This window comes from Prionailurus bengalensis, chromosome D3 (genome assembly GCF_016509475.1).
Source record: "Prionailurus bengalensis isolate Pbe53 chromosome D3, Fcat_Pben_1.1_paternal_pri, whole genome shotgun sequence".
NCBI lineage: Eukaryota > Metazoa > Chordata > Mammalia > Carnivora > Felidae > Prionailurus > Prionailurus bengalensis.
Window position 1 is genome coordinate 88,671,089 of NC_057356.1, and position 13,315 is coordinate 88,684,403.

Below are 13,315 nucleotides of genomic sequence, written 5' to 3' on the forward strand. Positions count from 1 at the left end.
ATGCTCTGCCACATGGTCTTCTCTACAACGTGGCAATGTGTGGGGAATAAGTTTAAGAATTCTCTGAGCTTGCACCAATGGGTTAACAAGGCTTGGCGGGGGAGTCACCACAGGATGAAAGTGTCCGAGAACAGATAGAGTCGGAAAGTCACTGCACCAGGGCAAAAGAGCCCAGGATTAATCGTGAAATAAAACAAAGCATAGAGGGGAAAGCAGCTACAGGGCGAAAGTGCCCAGGGCGAATTAGTGAGAAAAAGTGCCGTGTTAGTGAGGTGGCACCCTCTATCTGTCTAAGCCCCTAGAAAAGTTAAAATAGACACGGTGCCCGGTGCCTGTAGTAAATGGCCATCTTCTCACCACCAGGACGTTGTCTTGACCCTGACCCCTAACACCACATACCATCAAAACCCCTTTTCTCTCACACACGAGTTAATGACCACTGTTGTATTGTCTCTTTCTGCATGTCTGTCACATATGTAAGCCTTCTGATCCTAATAAAACAGAAACAGGACCCTTGCTCAGGACTCTTGTCTCCTCCCCGACATTAGCCTCTCTCATATTCAATTCTGCGTCCGCTCTTTTGCTGCACAAGAGAGAACTCCAGACTCAAAGTCGGTGACAGCAGCGTGCTCCGTAAATGCCAGCAGGAGTATTTGCTACAGGTTAGAATGCCTCTGACTACTTGCATTCGTGCCTTTTAGACCTTCTTTTAAAAGGGCTTAAAGACTATTACCAGTATTTTTTGTGTATACTCAGCCCCGCCAGGACAGTTTCCCTTTTGATTAATTCAGAGTCAACTGATTAGGGACCGTAACTACTCATGCAAAATCCCTTTTGCCACGAAATGTAACATGATCACGGAGTGACATTCCATGATGTTCAGATTCTTCCTGCACTCAGCGGAGAGGTATGTATAAGCTCTATACACCAAAAGGTGGAAATGTTGGGGTCATCACTGCCTATCATTGAGCACTTGTTGGCTCCCAGTGACTCACTCTTGTCATGGATGCAAAATAGATTCTCCCTTTCTCATGGCTCCCGTGAGTATCACCGCACTACAGCACTGACTCAAAGTCCCAAACCTCACACCTAAGCCATCTAAATGTGGTGCAGAAGAGGCTCCTGGGTTCAGCCCTTATAGGAGTCTAGACCGTAGCCCCAAGAGACCATTTTTCCTCCCCCCATTAAACCCCAGAACCAAAGAGACGAATCACCTGTCCCAACACTCCATCACACAATGGTGGGAGAGGCACAGCATCATGGGTATAGAGAGTCTGGTTGGAAATAGGGAGAATGGAGAGTAAATGGGAGTCTCTGATCCATGATAGTTTTGAAGTCCAGCAGGGCAAATGCTGGATTTCTTGGTACTATGTTTCCATTTCTAGGAAAAACCCTCTGTCGCTGTGGGCTTCACCCTCCAGGCTCGTGGTGCTGTGCTGTCACTCTTCCTTTCTATGAATGGTGACATACGTTTGCAGTTGGGCACTTTTATCTGATGGCTCCATGCCACAAGAACTTGGGGGTTCTGACGATGTCTCTTCATCGGTACTCTGCCTCTTTCAGCCCAAACCAAAAGAGTTTCTGCTGAAGTGGTCTTCTCAAGAAGCCCGTGGCCCTGACTTGAAATTCACTGGGTTTTGCTCTCAGACAGATGCTCACCCAAAGTCTCTGATGCAATCCTGTCTCTCCCCATGGGTCCTGCTGAGGTGGCTGAGGGTCAGCGCCCTAGTCCTCCTGGATGCCCTCCAGTCTGGAAGATCTGTGAGGCACACCTCCAACCTCCGGAAAGGGCTCTTCTGTTACCGACACTGTGCTCTTCTGCTGTCTCTGGTGATTTAGCAGAGGCTATCCGGTCACACATTCAGCCTCATCCCCTGCCATGCGTTTGGCAGTCACTTCTGACTTTTAACATCTCTGCCACCTGGAGAGGCTGGCAGTTTTCAAAACCTTCGGGTCCTGATTGCTTTTTGCTCATGGGTTCTCCCCTCGATTTGCTTCTTCCCTCTCGCAAGCTAGTGCAAGCAGCAAGAGATGCCAGGCTATGCCTTCAACACTCTCTGCAGTAATTTACTTAGTCACGTAGCCAGTGTTGGTCCCTCAGCAGGTCCTGCAGGACAATTTCTCTGAGCTTTCCGCCACGGCAAAACAACGATTTCCTTCCCCCGGTTCCATCCCAGCCCTCCCCAGCAGCCCTCGGAGTCCACATTTATTCTGCCCATCTAACGCAATGCAGGCCTTTTCTGGCATGCTCCTCAAAATGCGACCAACCTATGACCACTGCCTGATCCCGTGCCGCTTCCACATTTTAGACATTTGTTAGGGCGACACCTCACTTTCGGTACCAAAACCTGCAGTGGTTTCCCATTGATGTGTAACAAATCAGCACCAGTTTAGCATCCATTAGTCTCTAGCTTAGTATGTTCCAGAGCAGAAGTCCCTGGTTATAATTTTACTTGAGTCTAGGGCATAGGAAAGTGGAGTACTGTAGGATTATAGCATGTTTGTGCAACATGTAGACAGAAGGCACAGCAGATAGGACAGAGGCATCAAAATTCAGGTTGAAAAGCACATAAACCAGTGTTGACATGCCTGAGCTATATGACTGATGTAGAAGTGTCCCCTATTGTTATCGTCATCTTTATCATTCATCATCTTTAGAAAATGGGAGCTCTGTCCATTCCTTACAAGTGACAGAGTCATCCACAAGAGAACTTATGAGCTTCAGAATCAGGTCTCCGATCCTTGCCACGGGACTGTTCAATACTAAGCATGGAGTTTTGGGTGCGCAGGGAAAGTCAGTTACCTTCCCTGGATCTTTTCTTATTCTGTCTGAATTCACAAAATGTTTGGGATTAGAAGAGACAGTCCCTGAGCTCTCCTTTAACATCTAAAAATATAACAAACAAAAACCAGAATCAGACCTATACGTACAGAGAATGAACTGACAGTCGCCAGAGGGGATGGGTTGGGGGGATTGACAAAATGGGAGAAGAAGGGGGGGAGATGCAGGTTTTCAGTTATGGACTGAGTAAGTCACAGGACTAAAAGGCAGAACATAAGGAACAGAGTCATTGATATTGTGACAGTGCTGTAGTAGGGCAGAGGGGACCTACACTTGTGGTGAGCATAGCATCACGGACAAACTTGTCAAATCACTAAGTTGTCCACCTGAAACTAATGGAACATTGGGTGTCAACTCTACTCAAAAAACTACATCGTATGGTCCCAACATGAGACCTTTTGACATATATTAGAATATTGTTGAATGTGCTGTAAGCACTTCTCAACGCTGCACTGGGCATACTGCCTAATAAATGCTAAGAACCAAGAAAAATGTCAAAGTGGTTTCTTATTATTTGAGTAAGACAAAGCTGGTCGTTGATTTCACACCAATAGTTTTCACTCCATATGTGTGTGGATGTGTATGGAGTAAGATTAGAGGCATGTATATTATTAATATTATATATGGATTACATAATATAAATAAGAGAGTATATTACATATAAACTATGTTTACATATATGATATATATGCTACATAAATGTTATACCTATCATCATCAAGAAAACAAAAAGGCAATGCAAAATACTTTCTTAGCCACCAATATGGACTAGAACAATACCATTTGGGGAACTTGAAACGCCACAAATAGAGCTCCTTTATTTCCTCATTAAAGTCCTTAAAATGACCTAAGCCACTCAGTAGCATCACCGAAGTATTAGCACTGATCGAAGTTCATTTCTTGTTGTTTTGAAATTTTCATCTCTTATCTGGAATACTTTGACTTTGATACAGAAAGGCTTGGTCCATACCCACACACGTCATCACACAATGCCTTTGATCCTTGGCATGTCATGGTTGAAGTCCAACCAGTTTCAGCCCCAAAAATAAAGCAATACAATGCAAAATATCAAAAAGCTACAGAGGAAACATGACATGGACGATAAATTTGTTCTAATCAAAGCCAGTGTAAACTTTATGAGCTAAACACAGAGAATGCTACTGTACCACCTGTCACTGACGTGACCGTGATAAGCCGTCCACTGTGCAGGAACATAAAAATTGGGGTGCTTTCCTCCTATGGAGGACGGATGCCATGTTTTTTCTGGATTCAACCTTGAAAGGTCCACCCGCTTGAAGGACTTCTAGAGATGGTTTACATACCTGCATGAAAACTCTTTCTTTCAGCTCAAATAGAAATACTTCCAATGGCATCTGCACAGTATGACATAATGCACCATTTCTTGTACCAGCAGGATCCTAAAGACTCATGGAACTCAATCAGTGTTAGAGTTGAACGGGATCAGTGAAGTTTACCAGTTTGTTCCCTACAAAACTCAGACATTCCCCTACACCATTCACACCACCTGGTGACCCATTTGCAGACTGACTGCCACCTAGCCAGAGCCTGTACCCTCTACAGGAATCCATTCAGTTTGGGAATACCACACATCCTGTGAGCTACACGTTTTTCCTAAGTATCGCTCCAACGTTTCCCTACAATTTAACAAACAAATCTCACCTTCCAGACATCAATCCGTATCACCAGCGTAAGTCTCAGGTAGTGACGACATTTAGAACAAAACAACAACAAAATCTCTCAGATAAACTATGCCGCTCTTCCTTTGACTTTGTCTCATGATTCTAGTTGCTTCTGCATCCTGGCCAGCCACTTCCCATGGATGATCTTCCTTATTAACAATACCCACAACAGAATAGGTGCTGCAATCTACAGTTTGACCAGTGAGGCTCCCCAAGAGCCTACCTTCTTTGAGTTGTTTACCTACCTTTCCTTCATAGAAGCTAATACTGCAAAAGATATTTTTTGCCAATTGTTAAAAAAAACAAACAAAAAAACAAGCTTTAGCTCATACTGTGTTTGAATGAAATAAAACTTTAGGAAGTCCTAGGAGGAAGGGCTCTTCTATACTATCGTTGTTTTAGTTGATATTTGAAACCTAAGGATGTATTTTTTCATTTTTATCCCCATTGCATTTTACGGTATCCTGTTGATAAAAATAGATTTTTGTGATCTTTTAAAAAAAATTGATTATATTATCTAACATATTAGCTAGCCCTTCCTTATGTGTATCTTTTAAATGAAATACGAGTTTTCAACATATTATCACCCAAGATTGATAAGAATATCAAATAAGTACCTTTAACCCCCCCTCCCACCAAAGGCAAAACCTATTGGTGACAGTGGGGTAATCAGCAAGGACACCAAATGGGCTGACCTTGTAGTCTGAATTTCTTCCCACTCTAACCAAGAAAATGACGAGATTTTTTTTTTTGGCCCAATATCTTCCTGACATAAAAATGCACTACCTCTAACATTTTGATCAACTGTTGAAATGAGGACACGAGAGCAACATGCTGTTTCAATCTGCAGTAATCCCAGGAAAGATAATGCACTCCACGGTGGAATCAAGATTGACAAAGACTGAGACGTTTGCCACTTCCAGGGTCCCAGAATTCTCCAGCTGGGTAATCAGACAGGAATTTAAAAACAAACCTATCCACTACATGAAAGAATTGTCTAATATATTTCATATTTATGAATTGAAAAAATATTGGATGCTGTGCCAATCACTGAGAAATTCTGGCGATTTCAAAACTATTTTTTTCTATTTATAAATATATAGTTTCAAAATACAGGCTGCTGATTTCCTAAAGCGGAATTTTTCAGGATTATTTTTTTTTCATTTGTATAAATTTATTAAACATGAATTATTCAGGGTTTCTGAAGAACATTCCAAATATATCTATTAATGTGACTCATTATTTGTTAGAACATAATTTTCTAAAATTGCTGCGGTTTGCACATAACTCTGGATATCACCCGTGGTGCCATTTTAAATATTTTCTGAAACTTTTTCTGTTTACTCTCCTCCCAAGCAATTCTCTCTCTTTGCTTACTTTAATGGGAACTCGGTCGTCTCAGACCTATTTGCAATAAATGGAATTGCAAGAGAAGCTTACTAAAGAGAACCTACCAAATATTTTTATGCAGGTTTTTAAGACTTAAACTCAAACTTCATCAGAAGCTGCTGAAGTTCCAGACGCTTCGTAAGAGCTAAACCAGAGACAAACAAAATCCTCATTTCCCAGTCGACGCGGGAACTGTCTTAACCAAGGCTATCATGCGTATGCTAAAACAAGGAAGCCGAATGTAATAGGTAACTCTCTCCCGTCGCTGGATCAGAATGAAGGAAAGGGAATCTCAGGGTTATTAACACCTTGTTACAACGCACCCCACTGTGCTCACGCTGCATGGACAAAACACCATTAGCGGCTTACGAGACTTGCATCATATGACATATGTGAAAGACAAACAGTCAAGTGCAGAGAATCTTACGTTCTTGGAAGGATGTGAACAGCATCTGAAATCTGCTGTTTCGACTGCCCTCATCGGCCCACATGCGGATGACCCCAAGACCTGTGCGGAGCATGACGTCATTGGCCACGGTGCTGCAGAACTTAGCCTTGAGGTCCCCCACGGAACTGCTCCCATCATACACGGCCACAAAGTTCCTTTTGCATTCATTGGAATTCTGCATCTCGTAGTCCAAGAAACGTAGGTAGATCTGTGAAGTAACAACAAAGCCGCGGTCATTTCCGCAGATCGAAACACGCAAGTAGTTCAGTGAGTACCAGCCTCTCTCTCTAGTCTCACAAGGCAGTCTTGATTATACTCAGTCTCAGGATTTTTCTCCTGGGGATAGCAGGAAATAAAGATGTACAACTAACATCAAACCGTGCTTAGTATTTTTTTCAAGTGTTATTTCCCTTTCTTCATGGACATACATGTAGGATAATAACTTGTTTGAATTAATAGTAAAGGAAACAGAAATGGTGTCGAAAGATAGTCTCTGATTTCACTTTGTTTAAATCCCTTCCCATAACCACATTGCTTCATTTTTCAAGTAGAGCATGTTAAAAAAATTTAAAGAAAGGGTGCTAATCTATGATTATTCTCACCACAACATAGAGCCAAAGCCATTTAATTAAGTCCGCATAAATAAAAATTAAATTAACATTTAATGGGTAACAATGTCCCATGCAACCTACACCGTAGATTATTTTTAAATACTCCCAACTACTCTACAAAGTTTTATCGTCCTATTCAGATGATGAAACTAAGACTCCGCGGGTATAAACTGGAGATCAGACGGGGTCTCTCTAACTCCCAAGGCTCTGACCCTTCCACAATAGAACGCTGCTGCCGATGATGCTGTTTTATGATCAACAGATATTATTTGACTCTGTTCCGATGGACATTAAAAAATCATAAGCAGTTAATTTAGCTACAGATAAGTTTGAAAAGAAGTCATCTGTCCATGCACGCCATCAGTTTGGCATTACCTACACCCTGGCCTTTGACTTTGTCCCAGACACTGTTAAGGGCCCTGGGGACACAACAGTGAACAAAAGAGTGAGGCTCAGTGTTGAAAATATGTGTCAATGAAACCATGACACCAGGACGTAATGTCTCAGCAAAAAAAGTGATATAAAGAAAAAAAAAAAACAATCTGTGCTCTGTGACAGGGATATCTGGAATAGTTCTGAAATACAGAAGGCATCCTCACAAATACTTACTAAGTGACTAAGTGTTTTCTAACACGCAAGGCTATGTATGGGAGAGTTCCTCTTCTATACCCTTCTGTCATTAATGCGGTATGGATGTAAACCAAAGACACGCGTTCACCTACAAATCAATCGCTTCCATCTCTATATTCATTTTGCTCATTTCTTCATAAACTCTGAATCCCATAAAACAAAACTTTCTCAGATTCAGTATGTCTGCCCTAAATTTAAAAGTTTCAATGTTTCAAATTAAAAGAAATTTCTCTTTTGTCCTCAATGTTCTTACTGAATGGGGTACTGAACTTTATTAATTTCACCTTCAGAATGGTTGTTTTCCATCTCTGACAGGTCTATGATATTTCAGCAGTCTCCTGCTGGCCCTGGATATGTCCTAGGTTCTTACTTTCCAGTTCATTCCCACAGTCCGGCCCAGTCAAAGTTCTATTTATTTCTTTTTTTTTAATGTTTATTTATTTTTAACAGAGAGAGAGAGAGAGACTGAGCATGAGTGGGGGCGGGGCAGAGAGAGAGGGAGACACAGAATCCGAAGCGGGCTCCAGGCTCTGAGCTGTCAGCACAGAGCCCGATGCGGGGCTCGAACTCACAGAATGCGAGATCATTACCCCAAACGAAGTCGGACGCTCAACCTACTGAGCCATCCAGGTGCCCCCAAAGTTATATTTCTAAGAAACAAAGTTAACAATCCTACTACAATCTTTAACTGACTTCCAAATAATTATAATTTTTTTTAAAAAAGCTTAAAAATCATGAACGGGCAAATTCTTCTTCTTCTGTCTGAATATTTCACACTTACTTTACAAAATGCCATCCTTTATGCCTATGACATTAGTTACACAAAAATGACCATCCCTATTTTCTGCCTACCAACCTCTTCCTGATATTTTTTTACACACCGGTGCCGAATATTCAAGTGCCCCCACTCTCTAGCCATGGTAGAATTATTCTCTACATCCTCTATGATAAAATATTATTCTGAATGTATTATAAGCTTTAGTTACCGGTTCTATGAAACTTTAGTGTCACTAAACCACGTGCTCCCAAAAAGCTGGGGCAGAGGTGTACGTTTTTGTATTCAAAGTGTCGATCCATGTGTTGTATATACGAGGCACTCCATCAAAGTTCCTGAGGGGATGTGCCTGTGAATGACTGACTGACTGACTGACTGGAAAGTTCTATTTTGTCATTGACTTCACTTATTTCAGTACCCAGCAACTATTGATTGCGTCCCTGTATACCCGACTGTTTTAAGGGCTGTAACTAATAATTATACAGAATAATTGGCCTTTTATTTTTTGCAGTAGGAAATCATACGCAAAAATTCCCCAAACAAGGTATTTTTAATACAACTCTGAACTGTCAGAAAACCACAAGACAGTTTTTTACAGGCTCATTAGGGAGAACTGACTGAACATAAAATGGGAGTTCCCAAGTCCGGAAATACTCCTATAAATTTGAGGAAGAACAACAGAGAAATAGGGAGAAATGGACAAAAATTGAGAAACACTGGAAGGCACTCGAGTTTTACGATGCTTTGCTCGGTGAGGTTTTCACATACACAGGCGGTCTGTAACATCACAGTTCGAGCTAATCTAAAATTTCCAGACACTTTGATGTTAACTTTAATTGCCGTGACTACAAACATAATACATACGTCCTAAAAAACCTTGCACGTTCCTCCTTCCCGGTGGCGTTGTACTTTATTTTATCAGAAGGTCAACTGTTACTCAGGTAACCCATCTAGGACTCACTTCTCCCGACCAAATGATTACATTCCCGAAAGCCATCCGGGAAACGCCAAAATGTCTCCTTGAACCAGGCATACCTGGGAATGTTAAACCTTCCAGGGTTTTCCTAACTGCTTTGTTTTATGAGTTTCCACGTGGATTTATAAAAAGGTGTTGGGTGTTTCTGATGACCTTGACCATGAAGCTGGAGCGAAGGAGACAAAAAAGCTGCTCAAGGGATAGAAGTAAATCAACGTGGGAACCTTCAATAGGAATAAAATACCTACTCCTTGTTTTACAGCTCTTTACACTGCACTTCATCCCCCCATCCTGACTACAGGAAGCAAATTGAGAGCACTATAAAAATATAAATACCTGTAAAATCTAGACATTCTTTCTTATAGGGTGATAAACTTGCCAAATGCAACAAAAAACCAAATACGTATTTTAATCTTCAAGTACCGTACAGTCAACCCAACCGAGTCTATTGGCCCTCAAAAGCATTTGCAATTAGAATCGTAAATATGCATAGTTACCGATAGGAGGAAATACTGAGTAGGGGAGGTGAAAAGATCCTTTGGAGTGTCTTGTAAAGTAACCCTTCCCTCCAGTGTCCTTCCAGAGCTATAAAAAACCGAACACTATGCCCACAGAAAGAAGGAATTAATCGTTTGACTAATTTAAGGAAGACAGATAGTTGAGAGCCTGCTCTTTCCAGGTTGAATGAGTCAGTGGCCTAATAGAACTGAACAACTATTTCGAGTATCTTTCTGACGCTGCATGTAGAAGCCCGGCTTAAATTGCTAATTTATTATTTGCATCGTGTACTGGCAATAACCTATGACATCGCGCTGACGCATGATTTCACTCAAATCTCTCAGTAACAACATACACTTGCTGCAGCCATTTTAAAATGAAAAGGCCGAGATCAGGGGGTGGGGGTGGGGGGGTACAGCCAAGTCACTTTCTCACAGTGACCCAGGCCCTTAGGTAAGTCGTTGGTACTGAACGCAGGTCTGCTGGACATTTGCTACTTCTCACTGCACTGCACAGACTCCTATAATTTTTTTTTTTGTAATTATCACAGACTTATAGCCCAGAAAGAAAGTCACAAAGTTAAAGAAAGCAAACACCAATAAAATAAATAACTGAGCAAGCAAAACCAAACTGTTTTCCATTCTCCTACAGGGGCTCGGAAACACGTTGGCAAATCCAGATAAAAACTGGAGAGTTTTATCTGGCAAATCCAGATAAAATCCAGAGAGTCACAGAAAACAAATGGGTCCCTCTGAAATAAATGGCTGTCTTAAATTTTCTTAAAAAGATTGGTTTACAGAAAAGCACTGCTCTTGTTCGAAAGGCAATTTGCATATTCAGCCCATAGTTTCTCATTTTACAGCTCTAGAGAGTTTCCACATTTTCCATGCGAGGTGACTGATGTGTATTCTTACATGAAATGGAGTGACAGAAATCTAAGCCCCTTTTTTCTATTTAAAGGCCATTCTTAGTAGACAGAATACTATTTCTGGAGGAAGTGAACAATTAGTCACTGGATTTTTATATATTCCCTTCTGGAGCATTCCATTATTTTTTAACTTCATTTTTCTTAATCATTTAAGAAAAGAAGTAAAACATGCCAGCGGTTATTACCCTTACTGGGGGCAGAGCTGTTGGGGCAAAAGCCAATGTCATTAGCCAGAAAAGCGATCATGCTTCTCCACACCAGCTCTAGGATACATCATCTCACAGCCTTCCTTATATTATGACTTAAATGGTATCTTGCCAGCCTAAGGTTTGGGCCATAAGATCACCGAGGGAAAGAATGTCACGGTTTTTATTTAAGGTAGAAAACTACAGAAAGTTCTTTAGTCTCTCTGCTGAGAAAAAGGGGAAATGATAAACAGAATCATATATAACCCCAGTAAAATAGTCAGATTACCATCTCCTCTCAGTGAATCATTTTGATGCATTCTTCTTTCTAATCAATCACCAAGAGTTTGAGCTGACAAAGTGATTTATTGAACAGGACCAGAGGGGGTTCAGAGCACATAAGTAATTTCTAGTAATATCTGGCTTCCAAATCACACTAATATGGGAAACAGAATCCCTTTTGTGCACTTGAAGCAAATAACTCTAGCTAACAATTTACTAAGGAATAATATTTACAAACAAACATTTAATACCAGCCTTTCAACCTGGTCCCTCCCCTCGTGTCACAAGGATATGCAGAACACAAACACTGTTTGGGGCAATTATTTAAGACTTCCCAGAACAGCTTTCTCCATGAAAATACACTTTAAATACACTACGGTCTGAGAAACGCTGTCCATGGTTTCAGAACTACTTTCCACTTTGATAAAGAAAGCCACATTCTTAAGGAAAAGTGTGTAGCCTGGGGCTTCTGAGCTTGCTGTCTTACTTGTGGCCGGACATGCCAGCCTTATCATTTTAGATACGACATCCCATGAATTCAGAATGTAGCAGCATCCCCTGTATTTGGAGGAGAACATCAGAACATCATACGCTTTGCTGAATTGTTGAAAAGACACACCCTACAAGTCCTGATACGAATATCAAGGCGATTTTTCTGGCATGTACGAGCGAGTATCAAAGCACTTAAAGTCCGTCTCCAAAATCTGACAGTGCGAAACTGAGATTTCCCTCGAAAACCGGGTGGAGTCCTAACAGGTCCAAGGGTGGTTTTCGTTGTGTTTACCCAATTTTGTTTCCGTTTTTGGAGATAATCAAGTCAGACTCAGTCTTCAGAACCCTAAATCTTATCACTGTAATCAAGGATAGTTACTACCTTTCATCTCTCGTGTTAGTTTTCTCCTTGCCCCATAACAAGTTACCAGAAATAGAGCAACTTTACTCAAGACCTGTTTTGGATCTCTGAGTCTGTAGGGCAGAAGTAATTGTGGGCTGGCCTGTGTTCTCTGCTAAGGGCATAGGAGGCTGAAAACCCACCTGCTTGCCATTCTAGGACCAAGGTCCCTGTTTTCTCGATGACCAGTTACCAGGGACCACTTTTAGCTCTTAGACAGCGTTCTTAGTTCCTCTGACTTTCCCTTCTGCCGACAGCCAGAGAAAATCCAGCTTTTAAAGGGCTCATGTGATTAGATTAGGCTCACTTGGATAAACTCTCTTTTAATTAACCCAAGCCAACTGAGTGGTAGCCTTAATTGCTTCAGCACAATCCCCTTTGCCAGGTAGTTTAACATAATCAGGTATGTAATATTTTATATTCACAGTTCCACCGACGGGGCTGGAAATCCTCGGTTGTCGTATCTAAGATTCTGCCTACAATTAAGTTCATCATATAATTAACTTTAAAGCAACTTCACTATAAAATATTGACTTACTATAATTGTCAAGTTTTCCTGTTTATTTAATGCTAATTTTCTTTAAAACATTTTTGAGTCACGTGACAACACATTAAACACTAATGTGAAGTTTTAAATGATGGGTGATTACTAAAAGCTAGAGTTTTATTGTCCCAACACCTTAATTGTTAAGTTAATTATCTTCACCGCTGTACTTTTATAAGTGTTTGACTTATTTCTTTTCCTGTCTTAACAAATTTGACAATTTCCCCCAAATAGTGTGGTTTTGTGACATCACACCAGACCGGGAGTCAGGATACGGAAATCTCGCCTTAGCTCTGTACTAACAAACCAAATATTTGGGCACTTATCAGAGACTCGTCACGTTTTGATCTTGAAAGGAGTTTAATGTTACCTGGGCCAAAAAATTACCTGACTTTAACATTATTGTACAAAATTTCTGCTAAACTTTATTTGGATTCTTCTTATGGATTTGATTTTGGGGCAGCTCCATTATTAAAACCAAAAGCAGAAACCCTGTTTGTACTGAATCAAAAGCTATTCTTTTTCCAGCTTTGAGCATTCAAATAAATTGTAATACTTGAAACACTGCAGATTAACCCTTACCTGCCTGTTCGTCTGTCCTACGACAGTCCTTTA

General features: G+C 41.0%; 1 protein-coding gene across 8 annotated transcripts in view; it reads right to left on the reverse strand.

Moving 5' to 3' along the window:
- Positions 1 to 13,315, reverse strand: part of NETO1 (neuropilin and tolloid like 1) — a 127,534-nt gene that overhangs the window by 43,157 nt on the left and 71,062 nt on the right. For all 8 annotated transcript variants that reach the window (XR_006294021.1, XM_043559080.1, XM_043559079.1 and 5 more), the window contains one exon: positions 6,359 to 6,587. Coding sequence is in view for 7 of the 8 variants with exons in the window: in XM_043559080.1 (XP_043415015.1) it covers positions 6,359 to 6,587 (229 nt within the window). In the remaining variant the exon portion in view is untranslated. Of the gene's footprint in view, positions 1 to 6,358; positions 6,588 to 13,315 lie in introns of those variants that run through there.